This window comes from Stylophora pistillata, chromosome 10 (genome assembly GCF_964205215.1).
Source record: "Stylophora pistillata chromosome 10, jaStyPist1.2, whole genome shotgun sequence".
Taxonomy (NCBI): Eukaryota; Metazoa; Cnidaria; class Anthozoa; order Scleractinia; family Pocilloporidae; genus Stylophora; species Stylophora pistillata.
The window spans coordinates 15691407-15709796 of record NC_142528.1 but is presented as its reverse complement, the minus strand read 5'-3'; the positions used below and the strand labels follow the sequence as shown (position 1 = coordinate 15709796).

The 18390-nt window shown below is 41.3% G+C and overlaps 1 protein-coding gene and 4 pseudogenes across 2 annotated transcripts in view; 2 read left to right on the top strand and 3 right to left on the bottom strand.

Annotated features, from left to right (window-relative positions):
* Positions 1 to 18390, bottom strand: part of LOC148721943 (uncharacterized) — a 547091-nt pseudogene that overhangs the window by 191769 nt on the left and 336932 nt on the right. The gene's annotated exons all lie outside the window — the stretch shown is intronic.
* Positions 2836 to 3881, top strand: LOC148721957 (uncharacterized; annotated as a pseudogene).
* LOC148721956 (uncharacterized) lies at positions 3908 to 5191 on the top strand (annotated as a pseudogene).
* Positions 8913 to 10265, bottom strand: LOC111347694 (angiopoietin-related protein 7). Its single transcript, XM_022954917.2, has 3 exons — positions 9929 to 10265; positions 9464 to 9844; positions 8913 to 9341 (listed from the first exon to the last, which is right to left on the bottom strand). The coding sequence occupies exons 1-3, from the start codon at positions 10197 to 10199 to the stop codon at positions 9076 to 9078; spliced, it is 918 nt and encodes a 305-aa protein (XP_022810652.1). The 5' UTR covers positions 10200 to 10265; the 3' UTR covers positions 8913 to 9075.
* LOC148721955 (uncharacterized) lies at positions 11956 to 13756 on the bottom strand (annotated as a pseudogene).

Here is an 18390-nt window from a genome sequence, read left to right as displayed (position 1 = left end):
ATGGTATATAAAAAGTCACTTGTAAAAATGTAGCGGAATTCCAAATCGATTTCGATCAATTACGATCCTCATCAGTAGTACTCCGCCATGTTTAAAATACTCATAAATAATTGTTCATATAAGTGACTCTGAAATGTCCACACTTCTTCCAGGCTTCATGTAAGCGGTCATGATGTATCAATCACAGCTCGTGGGATTTGAAAAAAAGTTCCATTCGTTCTTGGAGTTCATAAGCGAGTCTTCGTTCACATTATTTATCCTCACTCCTTCAGTTATTTGTCTCAGCATCGCGTCATTGTGATAAACCCCCGTCACATCCATTCGGAACTGCTTTACCTCTCTATTGTGTTTCTCTTTACAGTGTTTCCACAATGCAGATCGTTCTTCCTTATTGTTAAGTGATTTCGTATGCTCTTTCCCTCTGGTATACGCGCTCCTGGCTGTTTCCCCTACGTATACGCTGTTACACTGGATACACTTAATCTCATACGTCACACTTTCTCTATCACACGGTCCTTTTCCACCTGTGCTACACACTGGGCAGTCTTCTCGTCCACACTGTCGCGGTTTAAATGGGTCGGACTTTTGGAGTAGTCGTTTAATGGCGATTCCGGCTTTCTCCACCACTTTAATATTGAAACCTTGCTGCTTTATTTCTGTCTGGTATTCCTTCCGTAACCGTGAGTTGGGCGTAGCTGGTACAAAAATTACTGATTCATTCCCGCCGCGTTTGTACCAGTTGGATTTCCTTTCGCTCTTTTCCTTTTCTCGTTCCACCTTTCTCCACTCCTTGGGTCGATGTAACGGTCTTTCTCCTTTTCGCTCAGCTCTTTGTCTCGCTCTAAAAGCTTTGAGGGCCGAATCTACAACCTCATATCTGAATTTCTTGCTGTACCCCGAGTATTGCATTCTCAGGACCATCTCGTTAACATTCTCTACTACTCGTTCCCATGGTAACAATCTGCTACAGTTAAGTAAGGGGTTTATCACAATGACGCGATGCTGAGACAAATAACTGAAGGAGTGAGGATAAATAATGTGAACGAAGACTCGCTTATGAACTCCAAGAACGAATGGAACTTTTTTCAAATCCCACGAGCTGTGATTGATACATCATGACCGCTTACATGAAGCCTGGAAGAAGTGTGGACATTTCAGAGTCACTTATATGAACAATTATTTATGAGTATTTTAAACATGGCGGAGTACTACTGATGAGGATCGTAATTGATCGAAATCGATTTGGAATTCCGCTACATTTTTACAAGTGACTTTTTATATACCATTTTACACGTTTTTACAATTCTTGTATTCGTTTTATAGTAGTTTTTAGTGCGTCGAACGTGACTACGAGACGTTATGTCTAGCAAACTGACTCAGTTATTTCAACGATTTAGGTAAGAAATTTTTGATACAAAACCCATTCTTTCAATTCAAAATCGTACCTTATTGCATCCAACGAGGTTGAAAAGATGCGAAAAACAAAAAAGATTCAAGGTTGAGGGTTTTTCCTTTAACAATATACTATTCGCTTCAAGACCCTTTAGCAATCAAGTCTTTGCATCAACATTCAAGTATTCGTTTGAACATTTAAGCTTTTCCTGGGCATAACTCTTGGATTTTGCATATGGTTTAAAGACAAACTTGAATGCTGAAAATAAAAATTGAATTCTGGCGGAGGCTTAAGGCATACATAGCTACCTACATTTGAACAACTTTCCAGTTGAACTCTTGAACTTTAAATTTTAGCTTTTGTGCTTTTTCTTTCTTTGGAAACAGCGCCCTTTTCTTACCGTACGCAGAATTGTATGGTCGAAAAGAGTACAATAATTTGCTCGTAAAGGAAAGAGATAGGAGGGACAAGGCAATCTGGAGTAAGTGGATTGCACGATACACCTCACACATGGACGCGTCGCTAACCAATCATTTGGAACTCTCTCCCTATTTCAGTCACTCGTTCGTCAAACTTTCTCAGCTTTAAAACGAAATTGCAAGAGTTTTTACTTAAATAATCACTGAATTGGCCAAGCCGCACATTCGCAGCACTTTTTCTTTACTTAATTTATTATTGTAAGTGAGGTGCATGGCTCTCCCATAAGCCTGGTGGCTTCTTGGGTCTCCTCGCCTTCTAACTGTTGTCGCTGTAATTAACTATTTTTTAATTGTTAAAATAAGGCAAATAAAGATGATGATGTTGATGCTTTTAATATTTTTTTACCATGATTTATAATTTTGCGTGACTCTGTCCAAATTAACAGGGATAAGTTCGAAAATTAAAGTAACACAGTCAGAGTTGCTGTTGTGCTATTTGGGTCGGATGATCAACAAAACAATAGGATTGTCTCTGAACACAACTTTGATCAAAGCAAACTTCTTACAACAACACTCTCATGTCCCATAGTCCTTTCGCTTAAATATTGTAGGCATTAACAGCGTACATAGAACATTACAGTTCCATATCCCAAGTGAACACATCGCGAGACAAACGATTACATTTCTCTTTTAAATGTTATTGACCACGATGAATATGTAAGCACAGCCTATTTTACGATATAAATCTGAAATGTGGGCACACAGCCCTAAGGTTGATTCGTCGACATGAGCGTTGCTCGAGGAAACTCAAACGCTTTTCCATTCATCTCACCTTTCTAACAAGGTGCATCAAGAACTGCGTTGTCCCGAAAGATCTCAAAGTGCGACCACCTGTTCTCAAAAAGGGCGCACGAAAAGTCGCTGAATAACATTCATGCGATTCCTCGTGGAACGGATTATTCTGACGAAGAAGGCTAAAGGAATTGAGAAGAAGGAAACAGAGTCCATGGCTCAGAGGATATCATGAAAACTCTCGCCGGACAACGCTGGCGGGGTACTTCAACAGATCAGGACCAACAATCAACGAGTCTTCAATACCACCTAAGAAATACAGCAGCAGAAGTTCCAAAAACCTTTTGTCGGAGAAACAGGCGGCTGTTACACCAACAAAAAACACCGCAACTAACTGTTAGTCTATCTCCTAGGTCCCTTAGCGACTCCGAGACTGCTCTACTAAGGAGAGGCCTAAACTTCGCCGTAACTCCTAAAAACATATTGCTACAGAGATTATTACCAAGGTTGAATCAGCGATCAGATCACTCAATCCCGAACAAGCAGACACTGTCAGGCAATCGATTTGCTGTTAACGGAATCCTTCAACAAGCAAAACCACAAGAGCCTAATACTACGAAGGAAATGCAGAACGCACTCAAAACCTTAAACAAGATTAGTTGATCAAGGTTCCACCAGCAAAAATAGGATGCGCCAGTGTAATCTCAGACGCCGATGCCTTCCATACCAAGAGGTCCTCCCTGATCGAAAACGGACCGTATCAGCGCTCGAACAGATCCGACAGACGGGAAAGTCGTCTGGAAACTTTTTACCTTGAAACGAAGCGGATATCTAATAGAAGCCATCTACCACAAGATCAGACCACGACACAAACAGCCGCCAAGAATCTACGGTTTACGGAAGATCCATAAATCCAGGGTACCATTAAGGCTGAATTGTGTCAAGCATGATCATGAACACCTTCGCATATGATTTGTCCGCTCATCTAGCTAACAACTCAGATTTTACAATGTCCAACTCAGCCCACTTTGCATCTACCATCAGTGACGAAAGGGTTCAACAAGAAGCGAGGTCATGGTGTCCTTTGCAAGTAGAATCGTCGTTTATCAACGTTCCGATCGACGTGACTGTAAAAACAGCTCGGCAGAAACTGGAAAACGATCCCAGCCTACCTGACCGCACGACACTAACCTATTCAGATCACAGACCTCCTGAATTTCGTATTGAGATCTACGTACGTACCTCCAGTACAATGGATCAAGAAGAACAAGCTGTAACATCGTCACCCTGCAAACCCAGAATCATGAATCGCTACGTGGACGGTACCTTCACCATCTTGGCCTGTGACAGCGTAGAAAGCCTCCTACAGCATTTGAAGTACCAACAGCCTTACATTCGCTCCACTATAGAGACGGAAAGCGGCAACGACAAACTAGCCTTCCTAGACACCGCAGTTACCAGAGAACCAGGGCCGGGTTGTTCAAAGGCGGGTTAAGATAACCCAGGGTTACCGTGAAATTTAATTGCAGATTTGAAAGCTTTAAAATAAAATTCACTTTAATTTCATTTGTTTACAATTTGATAATTGAATGCTCTAAGAAGAATTGGGAAAATTATCTTAAAATGGCTTTTGAACAGAGAAATATAGAAACCTGGATTAAAATTTACCCTAGGTTAGCGCTAATTGGTCTTCGAACAACTGGGCCCTGATGTACGCCTAACCACCGGCGTTTGCAAGAAGCTGCACACGCTGACCAATACGTGGCGTATGATTCTCACCATCCGAAATCAGTAAAGCGCGGTACTGTCAAGTGCTTTTACGAGCGTGCGGAACTTTTCGTGACAAAAGCCTCCGTTATCTCAATGCAAGTGAGAAAAAATATTTGTCAACTGTCCTTGTTTCTAATGGTTATCCTTCCTCCTTCGTGCACAGGTTAATGAAAGCTAAGACATCGACCGCCAGCACTGAACCCCCCACCGAGTTCAGATACACCTCAGTCCTACCCTATGTCAAATATCTCTCCGAACGACTTCGGCGCTGTCTACAACGACAAGACACAAGCGCTGTTTTCAAGTAAGAGTCTACGCTATGATCACACCCAGTAGGTCCCTACGTCGACCTAGCTAAACAGGGTTACCTGGTCAACAGGATTCCCTGTGAGTGCGGAAAGGTTTACATCGGCGAAACTGGCAGACCTATCCATTCGCTCCGACGAAGGGCTAACGCTCGAAACGTCAGCTTTTGTAATCGTTATGGTGGCCAATTTACCATTTCAGCTTTGTTGATATATCCAAATTATCCAGGAGAGAATCAAGGAGCACGACAGGGATGTCCGACTCGCTAAGACGCAGACCCCCGCCATCTTAGAGCACGCCCGTAACACCGGACACCGTCCACTCTGGAACGAAATAAAGTCTATTGATCGTGATCCCCATTTCTACACACGTAGGGCGAAAGAGGCCATTCACATAAGACTTTACCCCAACAACATCAGCAAGACAGTGGAATTGAAGAAGCCGGAATGCCGACGATCAAAAACAAAATAACAGGAGAGCCGTGCGGCAGAGGACCATAAAGAAAACCTGATCCTAAAGATGTACCAATCACAGCTGAGCGCATCAGCGTATGGGTGACGTGTACTGAGCGACCTCATCGCCTGAAGAATACTGGCAGTATGCAGTCGAAAGAATGCCATCCACATCCAAGTGACCACATCGTGAGATGTTACGGGAAAATTTAGTGATTTATCCGTGTGGATGTTTAAGCATATTTATTCGTTGCTTTTGGTATTCTAGCCGTTCTCAATTCATGTGAGTTCCTTTCATGATTGCGATGTTTTAAAAAGATAAAAAGCCACCACAAGTAGATTTTGAATAGCCAAGTTAAGTCGTGCAGCCGCATCTCGACACTTTTGTTGTTCGTTCTTTGTGAAATTTTAGGCAAATATAAGTGTTTATAGTCTTTCTGGAAAAATTAGTTCTTATGGTAACTGGCAGCCGAGTTTATACTCACAACTTCAATTTCCTTTTTTACGATCAAACTTAACATCAACCTTGCTTAGATAAGCGGAAACGTTTAATTGTATTTTTCATTTTCTTTTGTAAGCTGCCTCACTGTAATTTCCATGGGTATATTTTCTATACCAGAGCTGTGAATTCTCAACGAATTTTCCTATTTTTAATAGCCTCTAGTTTATTACATCCGTCCTTTTCATTTGAAATTCTTTCCGTCGTAGAAACAGTTGGGAATATTTAAGTAGTTTTCGTTTAACTTAAAAGAGATCGTTACCGCTTCTTTTATTTTGCTGTTTGAATATGGTTGATTTGGATAACAACAGCGCTTCACACCAGTTAGCTTATAAGCAGCTACCTTTTATAGTTTTGATGATTAAATCCATGATTGCATCCATGATTACATCCTTGATTACTAAACTGAAGAGGCTAGAGGTCATGTCGCTTGTTGACCTGACCTGAATAAAAGTTTATTGTGGAACCAAAACGCTGTCACATCCTTGACGCCCGTATAAGCTCGCTCGAAGTAGATCTCCGTGTACCAGGGAATTGGGAAGAGTTTCCGTTCTCGCTGCCGAGTGGTCTCTACCGAGTTAATTTCCCCCAGTTATTGTTGTTCCGTCCGCGAAGGTTCAGTTCTCCGGTTTGGACGCGAAGACCTATTGTCGCGGTGAGACAAACAATTACATTTCTCTCTTAAGTGTTGTTGACCACGATGAATAACCACAATCTACGTGTTTTTTTTTTTCACTCTATTCTTCTGTTCATTTACAGGCCTGATTTTTTTCAGGTCTGATTTTCGCTATTGTATAAAAGCGCTCTCTACTACGAGGATCGTGCATCATACGTATCTATAACCGCAGTTCAAAATATATGAACTTCATATATTCACCGTATCTGATTTAACATCACGGGTTTATTACGAATCAACTTAACGGCCTGCTCCCAGTTGGCTTGTTAGCCCAATTGGTGGAGCGCTGCACTGGTATGGCAGAGGTCAGTGGTTCGAATCCCGTACAGACCTGCTTCTTTTATTTTTTTTTCAGGTCAGATTTTCGCTATGGTATAAATAGCGCTCTCTACTGCGAGGATCGCGCATCATACGTGTTCATTTACTCTTCGTTTGCAAAGTTTACAAAGGTGAATCTAATTCTTGATTTAAAAAAAAAAATGAAGCAAAAGAAGGAAAAACTACCTTTATGATTTTAGCGTACGGTCTGACAAAATATTCCATGTTCATCGTTGGGACTGTTGTCATCGTCGATTTTAAGGCTTTGAGGCCCTTTCCTTGGCAATTTCACTTCCTTTGTAAAGTCGGTAATTGTGAAGAAGAGCTCCCCAAAAAACCTGTCGGCCGACTGTCGGCCGACTGTCGGCCGACAGTTGACCGACAGGCGGCCGACAGTCTACCGACAGGTTAAGAAAAAAGAAAAATTGTGTAAAAAACGAACAGTTAACGTGACATAACAATCCGTAATGGTGATGTATGACTCGACAGACTTCACCTACTTACCGATCGACGGCAAAGTTGGTAGTATGTAAAGAAACGTTTCTTCCAAAATGTTATCAGATGCGTATAGGATATATCACTTGCGTAATTTACAACACACCAGACAATCTAAGAATCGCATAGGAAGATAATTTAATCGAAAACTCGGCCAAAAACTCTGAAAACCATAAGCTACGTATCAATACAAACACTTTCGTTCCAATCGCCCAACAATGCAACGCGGCCTCTTATGGTATGTTAAGTATGTATGTATGTATTTGTTGCTAGCATCGTAATCTATCTTGCAGGTTTGGGATGAATTGCTATTTCCAATTTCAAGTTTAATAAATGATACAACTGTGAATCTTTTTACTCGTTATGTTAAGTAATAAAATACTATACGTAACAATTCGATAATTAGACTTGGATGCGTGATGCGATAATTGATTTAGGAGCGCGCCGCTAATCTAATGTTGAACAATACACATGTTGGTTCTGTCTCTGTCGGTTCAAGACTTTTTTTTATTTGGTGGCTCCTAAAGGAGCCGTTTGTTTGTAAAACTAAGTAAACTTAGTTTGGTGGGCAGAACTCTGCGATGGCTTCGAGCAAGTTGTCAAACGGATCACCAGGGTAGCATTTCCGCCAGTTGAACTCGTCGAGGTAGCATGGAAGTTTGCTCTTCACTGTCCCGTTCATTGCCTTCAGCTTTCTCTTGATTTGACTCCATACACCTTCTATCGTGTTTGAGTGGGCGCCTAATTTAAACCCATATGCTTTTGTAACGGCAAACTTAGAATCCCTAACATTGTGTGATCGTTTCACGGACAAGCTACCGACAAGGTACCGACAGGTTACCGACACATTACCAACAGTCGGCCGACTGTCGGCCGACTGGCGGCCGACAGGTAGCCTATATTTCAGGCAAAACCTGTCGGCCGACAGACGACCAACTGTCGGCCGACAGTCGGCCGACAGTCGGCCGACAGTTGGTCGTCTGTCGGCCGACTGTCGGCCGACAGGTTTTTTGGGGAGCTCTTCTTCACAATTACCGTAAAGTCTACACGAGTGCAGTTTGATTAAGGATGGGGGAAAAGCATTACGCTCTTAAATTAAAGATGTCATTTTTGGTGTCCTCAAGATATGTCTTGATTACAAGTAGCAATTTTTGCGTGACTCAGTCCAAATTACTAGGGCTAAGCGCCAAAGCTAAAGTAACAATCCTAAGTCAGTGGTTTTGCATGTATCGTATTTGCGTTGAAATTTTACTTTTTTTCCACTCTATTGACTCTTTTGAAACTTCTAATAAATCATTTAGGAAAATGTATTGGGTCCTTTAGCCCTTGTGTTTAACAGGGCCGTGAAAGAGAACAGTATCGTCCTACTCGGGTGACTAAAGATAATTTTTCCCCTTGAGCTTGAATCAGGGATCCAAGGCATTCTCACTGGTAACTCTATTACTGACGGGATCTATAAAGTAAAACTAAATATTTTTGGGAAGGAGAACGATGATAAAGGAGTCACCATTTCCCTTGTTTACGTCAGATAAGTTACGGGGGGTTAATTTCGTGTCTGAAGTAATAGCGAAGCGGAAGGACGAAATAAATTAAAAAAAGAAAAAAAAATTGCCGAGAACCGGCTTCTAAGACACATGCTCACAGAGCACAGAAATATCTGGAAAAATCGATATAATCCCACATCAACATGATCACTATCGACATTTCATCGGATATCGCTGAAGTTGCTTATGAATTTTGTCAGTGTCAAGATTTCGATCGTAAAATGATTAGTGATACACGAATATGAACTGAAAGTATTTTTCTCTCTTTTTATTTTTTAATCAAACCCATAACTTTGTGTCAGGCCCATTCAATTATCACATTACATTGATTTTTATTCCGTGTCACTCAACTGTGTGGAAGAGCTGATAAACTATAGCTGATGTAGTGTATTCCTTATTTGTGTTTCTTGCCTAAAACTGCACGGGCCTGATTTTCATTTCAGCTCTCTTAGCGGAGTAGCTATGACCCCTCCAGTGATACCAGTTGATACCACGCCAAGCGGCCGAAGTATGCGGACCGTGGTAATAGTAGCCGTTTAAGTTGGCAAGTACACATTTATTGTACCACCAGGCGCTATTATAACCTGCCGCGCAGTTGCTCGAGGAATTATCATTGTCGCGATCTTTGGTGGAGAATGCCATGTTACGATGATAGCTCAGAGAATCACCAGCAGTTCCTGCGACGAAAACACATCTGATTAGCAAAAGATTGTGTGGTAATAAAAAGGAAGAATCGCTATAATTCGTTTGTTCGTTAGAACTATTCTGGCTGACAAATATACAGATTGTAAAGACTTACCGCTATACTTTCCAAGGCCAAGTCTGTATTTGTTTCTTTCGCTGGAAACAGAGAACATGTCATATTCCGCGTAAGCTGTCTTTCCTTGTGTGTCTTCAAGCTCCACTCGCAGTCTGCTCTTTGTTTTTGTCAGGCGGTGTATCTTGTCCAGTCCGAGCCAAAACTCACCATTCAGGTTTCCGAAGCCACGTTTGTAGTCCCCCCAGCCGCGGTTATTGAAATCAACGGAGCCATCGAGTCTCTTCTGGAACACTGTCCATCCCCCACTGGCAGATTTTTGGTCGCAAAACACATCAAACGAACCCAAACCATCGGGGTCGATTGTGTAAACTCCACTGACTCTTTGGCCGGATTTATACAGCTCAGCACAATTTTTCATAGCTATTGAGAGGCATCGAAGAAATGTAGTTAGTATCCTATAATTCGGCAAAATGAGTAATATGCTATAAATTTACAGAAACTCACTTGGCGGAGTTGTTTTGTTCTCCGTCAAAGCATCGATTTTTTTCTCTAATTTTGCGAGTTGATTCTCGATTTTGAGAAGATGTGCCTTGATGTCCTTATTTGCTGGTCCAGAATAATAGTTGTTGAAGTAAACATTGTGGCATTTGCTCGATGTCAAAGCATCAGGAGTTTTGTCGGATGTGACTTGTTTGGATGTGCTGTTGACCCCGCTCAGAGTTTGAAAGATCGAGCTGCAACAGAGTAGACAAAATATGGCTTTCACGAGAATCATTTTAGCCGAGAAAGTTTCCTCAAAGAGTCAGCTTATCTGTTGTTTGACGCAGAATATTGCGCTCAAGGATTAAAACATCGAAGTTTTACTGTGTACGCCACGTCAGCGAACAAGCGCGAAATTTTTCCTGTTTTAATTTACGTAGTTACAGTCAAGCAGCAGTTTTGTTGTGTTTGTGTCCAACAGACATCCTCTGATATTTGCTTAACTTAGTGGTCTTTCTTTTTTTAGTTTGAAAACTTTCAGAATATTTTGCACTTTAGAAGTGCATGATCTCAAGACTTCGCCAGTTTCTGTAAATTTTGGTTCTAATTAATCTGGGTTTAATCTTGCTGGCATGCGTACTTCACGTTTTTTATTAGGCGCCTAATTAAAATACAAGAACGGCTTCGGTTCGGAAATGTTTCCAAAAATAGTATTAAGAACAGAAAATCTAGTCAATTTGTTTACAATGCGAGTACTGTACTGGGATTACTTACCAAAACTGACTAATCACCTTTACTGTAAAAAATCAAGCAAACAACGAATTCAGATGAGGTCGAAAAAATAAATATTACTCAGGTGTGTTGTTTCAATGATCGAATATAAAGAAACCTGACAAAGAGAGAAAATTATCGAGAGAAAATTGTCGCTAATCAAGATAGGAGTGAATAGAGGATGTGCCTCAGTCGTTCGTCAGTAGGAACGATCCTCGACAACAGTCACCTTCGTTTGAATCTACGCGATGTCTCAAGGTTTACACTTCAACTTGACAGGTTTTAGCGCCCGTGGTCAAATCGACCGTGAAGTATGCAAATTTAGTCGCTGAATCTCTTTCTTCTGTTCTGCTTTTCAAGATGAATAATAGAGAGTACCTTTCTTCTTTAAAACGTAAAACAGCTGTCGCACCAAAAAATCCTCTGACTAGTATTTACGATGTATTGTGAGCTCTTATAGCTGGGCAGAGCCCCATACCCATGGAATATGGTCAACCTCTTTTCATTTGGTTGTTACCTGACTGAACGAACGTACGTACGTACGTACTTGCCTTCAGATTGCACGGGAGGGTAGGGGAGACTATCAAAACGAAGGGAGGGGTGTCTCAGGGGAGTCTTGGCAAATGCACGAACTTGGGAGCTCCGCTTTTAGGCTTGATTAAATCTATATATTACTCATCTCAATGTGGATGTCCACTTAAAAGGCGACGTAAGGTAATGGGTGCAAAAGGTAAATAGAGATGTATGAAAGGAATCAAGAAAATAACATATTCCAACAACAGAAATCCTCTATAGAAGGCCTAAATGTACACCATTTGCTGTTCATTACGAGAAAATACACATTCATTTGCGTGAAAAGGCGAACAATTGTGTGAAAATACAATCATTAAAGACAAAAAACCGTCATTTGCGCGTATACAAGATTCAATAACGATTTCTGCATTTTAGTTGGCATTCAATAACAATTTTGGGCGTTCTTATGCGTCATTCGTCAAAGAAAAGAGAAAAATACACTCTCGTTTGCGGTAACCTTCAAGTCATTTACACCATCTTGAAAGTCAATAGAGACAATAAACAAATAGTATAGTGCAGATGGCATTCATTTACATTTTTATCACACTGTCTTGAATTCAATAGCATTCCTAGACAGCATTAGTATGAATAAGACAATCACTTATGCGCTTGTACAAACAATTGAGCGTCTTTTATTTTCAATATTCACACATCGAATTTCAATTGAAATATACCTATTCTAGAAACATTTTGTTTTGAATTTCAGTTTACCCTTCAATAATATCTTGATTCAAACATTTTGGTAGATAGGTCTGCATAAAGCGGTACCACTGCGCACTTTTAGCCACAGTCACAGTGTCGATGTTTCTGTGCAAAGCTTCGAGCAGTTGCTGTGTTCTAAACTCCCCTACGGGGATTCCCCCTGTCTCTGGCCTCATGTCCGTTATCCATGCATCTTTGAATTTCCGGATGTGAAATGTCAGCTTGACGCCGCTTTCAAACATCTTATTGCCTGCTCCACGATGTTTAGCAAACGACTGTAAGGAGGAAGCATTTTAAGCTCCGTGTTTGGGGCGGGAACGACAGGGTTTCGGTGGGCCGGTGCTCCGTCATACACAAAGATCACCTCCTCATCGGGATCTAGATTTGTCCTCGCCTGTGCCAAGAAGTTATCGAAACACGCAGCATTCATCCCGCCAACAGCTGCTGAAGAAAACACAAGTCCATTGATAGGTGGGATTGCCATGGTCACGGTCAAGTTTCGTCCGCACCGCCCGCACACTTGACGGTACGCCCTCTCTCCCTATCGCGCTCTACCGTGGCTTCTGGCCATCCAGATGTTCTAGCCGCATTCGTGGACAAACACACTGGCGCATCATTACGGCATGGTTCCTAATTCAAGTGGCGTAATCGACTCGCTTGTTCAGCACATCAAGTCTGTTTTTGTCAGCAGGGAGGGGCCTTGCAAGTTTCACTCAGAAGAGCATCCCGTCTAATGTCCTCGCCACGGTGCGTTCATGGATCTCGGGTTTAAGTGGTAGTTTATCCGAGCAAGTGAGTAAATAGTTTTCGTTGATGATTTCCTCTAGGCAATCTCTCTCATCTTATCATCCACGCGCGCCTTTTTTCTACCTCCTCGTGACCTCTCCTGGATCCTGCCCTCTCTGATGTAGCGCGCCACAATGCCTCTTGCCGTTGATCGGTTCACTCCGAGTGAGTCCGCGACCACAAGATAATCTTCCTCCTCGTCCTCAATCCTCTCACGATTCTCTCTCTGTGTTAGAGTAATATTCGGTTTCTTCGAAGCGAATTAACCGGACGAACTCTACTGAATGAAAATGCAAGCAAAATCGCTGTTCAGTTGAAAATCGCTACTTGCATATTGAATATAAAAAACACTGACTTGTTTGTACAAGTGCATTAATAATTGTCTTATTCAGACCAATTCCGTCCAGTGGTGCTATTGAATTGTTATATTAACTGTCTGTGTATTGTCCCTATTGACTTTCAAGATGGTTGAAATGGCTTGAATGTTAGCGCAAATGAAAGTATCTTTTTCTCGTTTGTTTGACGAATGACTGAATAAGAATGCCCATAATTGTTATTGAATGCTGATTAGAATGCAAAAATCGTTATCGAATCTTGTTTACGCGCAAATGACGGTTTTTTGTCTCTAATGATTATATTTTCACACAACTGTTCGCCTTTTAACGCAAATGAATGCGTATTTTCTCGTGATGAACAGCAAAAGGTGTAATAATTGTCCCAGATGTCATAAAGTCCTAAATGTTGTAAATGTATTAAGCCCCCAATGCACTCGTTTATCTCCGCCGTGCATTGTTGTTATATTTAATATTTAAGCCCCTTGTAGGCAAAGTGATTTATTTTGCTTCGATGTAAACGGCCGCTTTTGCTACGAGTGTTTAGTGCTTCGTATATTCCCTCAGCATTTGGTAATTTTTATTTTCTCGTCGCATCTTTGAATTAATTTTTCTCGTCTTATTTGATAGTATATTTTTGTATAGGTCGTTTTTAGGTTTCTTTGAAATTTACCAACCTCGTTCCCATGGCTTTTTCCCCTCCTCCAAGTAAGGGAAAAGGCCCTGGGACGAGGTTGATGATTTATGACATATATTTCTGGCTGTAGTTTTGAAAACCGGGTTTCTTTTCCCTTTCAAAAGAATAAGGGTTGCCCAAGGTACAAGGGGATCAAAGAGCTTTTCCTGTAATGGCTGGTATTAGCAGCACTGGGTTCTTAGTTTTATTTGGCTTGGTTTCTACCTGAATTCCAGGCAGGGTATGGGGAGTTTTCTCTTTTTAACTGTGGCAGAACAGTCGCAGAGCTTTTGGTTTCTCTTTCCCTTGTTCTGCTTTGTTTTATTGTCTTGCCTTAAAAAATTTCATATGTTTTCATTTTTTTTTTTTCAGTGTGGATAGAGGCTGATAGAAAAAGTGTGCTTGTTTTTCTTACAGCTAATAAATGTAGGAGATGCACTTGGAGGTAGATGTAATTGTCAAAAAGAGGCTATTGCGCATGCTAGAATTGAACAGGCTAGCGAGAGGAGTTGAATGATATTGTCGGTCCATTTCTGAAAGGTCCAGCCGGCGAGTATTTCTTTATTAAGTGTAAAATTGGACAGAAGAAAAAAACCTACAAATCTTGGTAAAAGAGAACGGCAGAGTTTGGTTTGATTTAGCTGGATGGAGAAAGGAGTCCTAAGGGGAGAGACTGCTTAACGAACAGGGAGAAGTGTTGGTAGCCAAGGATATGGTTTCTGGGCCCCATCATCATGTGCCAGATAAAGTAAATAATTTTACGTGAATATGTCCAATCAACTTTCAGTGGAAGTTAGTTTGGTAACTTTCTTTGAAGTCAGAGCTATATATCGTATTTCATGTAACATCTTCTCTCCAATAATAGACCGGTTCTTCTACGAATGAGTATGTTTGAAAATTCGTGGTGTCTTTTAACGCTTTTGCCTAAGGGTTTCGTCCCAAGTAGTCTCACTGAGGGAGCCGAGCTCTTACCGAGAAGTCTGCAAATGAAAATTGACCAGTTTCAAAAATAAGGACGCAGAATAGAAATAAGACCATGTACTCAAAAGCGAACTGAACTGATGTGTACATATGAATAAAGGCTGACAGTTTCTAAAGAACTGTTTGGGGCTGCGTCGGTAGGGGTAACGAAATAATTTGAATATATCAATAAAGTTGAAATGGTAAATTGGCCACCGTTACGATGATAAAAGCTGACGTTTCGAGCGTTAGCCCTTCGCCGGAGCGAATAGAGGAATTGTGGGTTGTGTGTGCTTTTAAAGGCAGAAAAAGGAGCTACGTGATTGGTGGGAGCATGGCAACGGGAAAAACACGAATACATTAGTGGAATGAAAAGTGTTCGTTGATGCCTGTGGGATTTAGACTGCCCGGTTTGAACGATGAGCTTTTGTTCAAGAGTTTTACGGATTTCCGTGCTACCTAATTGTAAGGAAAGACCGCAGATTGCCATATGTTGCTTAGAATGATTAGGTAAATGTCTAGCGACTGGTTTCGATGTGTCCCTGTCATTCCTCTCCAAGTCGCGAAGGTATTCTCGGAATCGGTCACCTAGTCTTCTGCCTGTTTCGACGATGTAAATCTTTTTGCAATAAGTGCAAGTTATGCAGTAGATTACATTGGCGGAAGTGCATGTGAAGTGATCGGTGATCTTAATAGATCGTTTGGGTCCCGATATTTTCTCAGTGTTGTGAATGAAAGGACACCTTTTGCATCGTGCACGAGCGCATTTAAAAGTGCCTGGTTGGTCATTAGTCTGAAAAGAACTTCTGACCAAAAAATTGCCTATGTTTTTGTCGCGTTTCAATGAAATGAGCGGAGGCTGCGAAAAGATAGTGCTTGTCTCTGGATCGTATTGAAGTAATTTAAAGTTTTTAAGAATGATGGATTTAACTGAGTGGTTGTGAGGGTGAAACGTGAGAGTGAATGGAATGCGGTCGGAATCTTCCTTTTGTGACGTTTGTAGTTCTGAATGTCGATCAAGAAGTTGGGCGCGGTAGTAACCCGCTTGAACGACAGAATCAGGGAAACCACGTTTCTCGAAAAACTGGCACATTATCTCTGATTTGTGGTGGAAATCAGAGTCATCACTACATGAACGAGGAAGTCTTAGAAACTGAGAAAAAGGAATGGAATTCTTAACGTGAGATGGATGCGAAGACGAATACAACAAGTAATTATGCGAGTCTGTAGGTTTGTAATACACACTACTACATAAACCGTTGCCTTCAATTGAAACTTTGATGTCTAAAAAGGACACAGAATTGTCAGAAATTTCCCAGGTATATTTCAGAGCCGGGTGAAAAGAATTGACTGCGGTTCTGAATAGGACTTTTGCAGTTAGAGATCACGTGCTTAGATACCGCATAGCAACGCCATACTGGAGAGCAAGCACTGCAGTGATCTCAGACAGTATAGAGGTCACAGAGGTCTGCATTCAACAAAGAATACAGCGGATAACAAGTTAAAGGGTATCCCAATTCGAGAAATCTTGTAAGTTTTAATCAACAGCTTCCTTGAAGTGTATCAGCGAAAAACGAATTTTGGTGTGATTTTGCTGCTGATACGCTCCGGGGAAGCCGTTGATTACTTCTTACTGGATTTCTCGAATTGGGATACCTTTTGACCTGTTATCCGCTGTTTGAATGCAGACCTCTGTGACCTCTATACTGTCTGAGATCACTGGAGTGCTTGCTCTCCAGTATGGCGTTGCTATGTGATATCTAAGCACGCGATCTCTAGCTGCAAAAGGCCTATTGAGTCAGCTCCTCTGTGGTAGAGGAGGTGGCGCCGATACAGTCGTCGATGTAGCGACCGTAGAGTTCAGGTTTGGAGCCGTTGTATTGGCTGAAAAATTGGTGTTCGACAAAACCTACAAAAAGATTGGCATAGCTAGCTCCCATTTTGGTACCCATGGCTACACCATTGGTTTGTTTGAAAAAGTTTTCCCGAATGAAAAACAATTGAGTGTGAACACTAGTTCGGCTAAGCGTAGTAGTGTTTCAGATTTAGGTTCCTTAACAGTACGTTGATCAAAAAAAATGTTTAAGGGCCAGAAGACCTTCGCTATTAGGAATGACAGTGTAAAGAGACGTAATATCCATGGTGAAAAGAAGTTTGTTTTGGCCAAGGAAATTAAAGTCGCGAAAAATTTGAGGAGAGTGTTGGCTGTCTTTTATATATGATGGTAAAGTTTTGACGATGAGAGCCATAATTTGGTCTAGATAGCTGGAGATACTGAGTTCGGTAGGGCAACTGCAAGCCGAGACAATTGGCCGACCCCGGTTATTAGATTTGTGAATTTTAAGTAAAAAGTAAATACAAGACGTTCTAGGAGTGGTTGTGATGAGATTTCTTGCTATGGCCGGAAATTCTTGTTTAGTTGTGAGTTGGTTGACGGTGTTTTGATTGCTGACAGTGAGGTCTTTGTCGGTTACCACCGCGCCCAACTTATTGATCGACATTCAGAACTACAAGCGTCACAAAAGGAAGATTCCGACCGCATTCCATTCACTCTCAGGTTTCACCCTCACAACCACTCAGTTAAATCCATCATTCTTAAAAACTTTAAACTACTTCAAAACGATCCAGAGACAAACACTATCTTTTCGCAGCCTCCCCTCATTTCATTGAAACGCGACAAAAACATAGGCAATTTTTTGGTCAGAAGTTCTTTTCAGACCAATGACCAACCAGGCACTTTTAAATGTGCTCGTGCACGATGCAAAAGGTGTCCTTTCATTCACAACACTGAGAAAATATCGGGACCCAAACGATCCATTAAGATCACCGATCACTTCACGTGCACCTCCGCCAATGTAATCTATTGCATAATGATTTGAATATATCAACAAAGTTGAAATGGTATTGCATAACTTGCACTTATTGCAAAAAGATTTACTTCGGCGAAACAGGCCAAACAGAAGCGATATGAGGTTAAGAAGCTACTAAGAAGTGCTGATGCTGATTATTGGCAAAAATTATTCAATGAAGCTACTGATTCTAATGAATTTTAGAAATTGACCAACCAAGTCTTGAGGAAACACAAAGTTAAAAACATTGGTCCAATCTGTGATCACAACGAAGAGATAGTAACCCATGATCTAGAGAAGACAGAGTATTTTAATGACTTTTTTGTGAATGTCAGCAAAGACCTCACTAAGCAACTTGACCCTTTGAACTTGTCATCTATAAACACCTTTATTACTAGAGTCACTCCTACCAGGAACAAAACTGACATGAGCTGGGAACTGGTAAAAAACAAACTGACTAAAGCTGCTAACCCCAAGAAAGCTACTGGTCCAGACCAAGTATCCCCCAGGGTCCTCTCCATGATTGGTGACCCTGTTATCCACAGTCTTTTACCAATCTTCAGGAAGAGTATATGTGACGCATCTTTCCCTTCAAGCTGGAAATTATGACGCGTTAACCCCATATTTAAGAAAGGCTCACCAACAGAAGTGAACAACTACAGACCTATCTCCCTCCTCAGTATCCCTGGGAAAATCTTAGAAGATGTTGTCAGTGATACCCTGAACAACCATTTGCACACACAAGGCTTGTTATCTCATAGATAAAGCCTCTTACTTCACCAAACAGAGACCTGGAAAAATGCGCTGGACAAGGGCCTTAAAGTGAGCGTGCTTTTT

Excerpts from the sequence above, each read along its gene's own strand:
- LOC111347694 (XM_022954917.2), bottom strand. The coding sequence starts at position 10,199 with ATGATTCTCGTGAAAGCCATATTTTGTCTACTCTGTTGCAGCTCGATC. Across the intron at positions 9,845-9,928 it reads GAACAAAACAACTCCGCCAA|CTATGAAAAATTGTGCTGAG; the intron begins GTGAGTTTCTGT and ends GCCTCTCAATAG. Across the intron at positions 9,342-9,463 it reads TGGCCTTGGAAAGTATAGCG|GAACTGCTGGTGATTCTCTG; the intron begins GTAAGTCTTTAC and ends TTTTCGTCGCAG.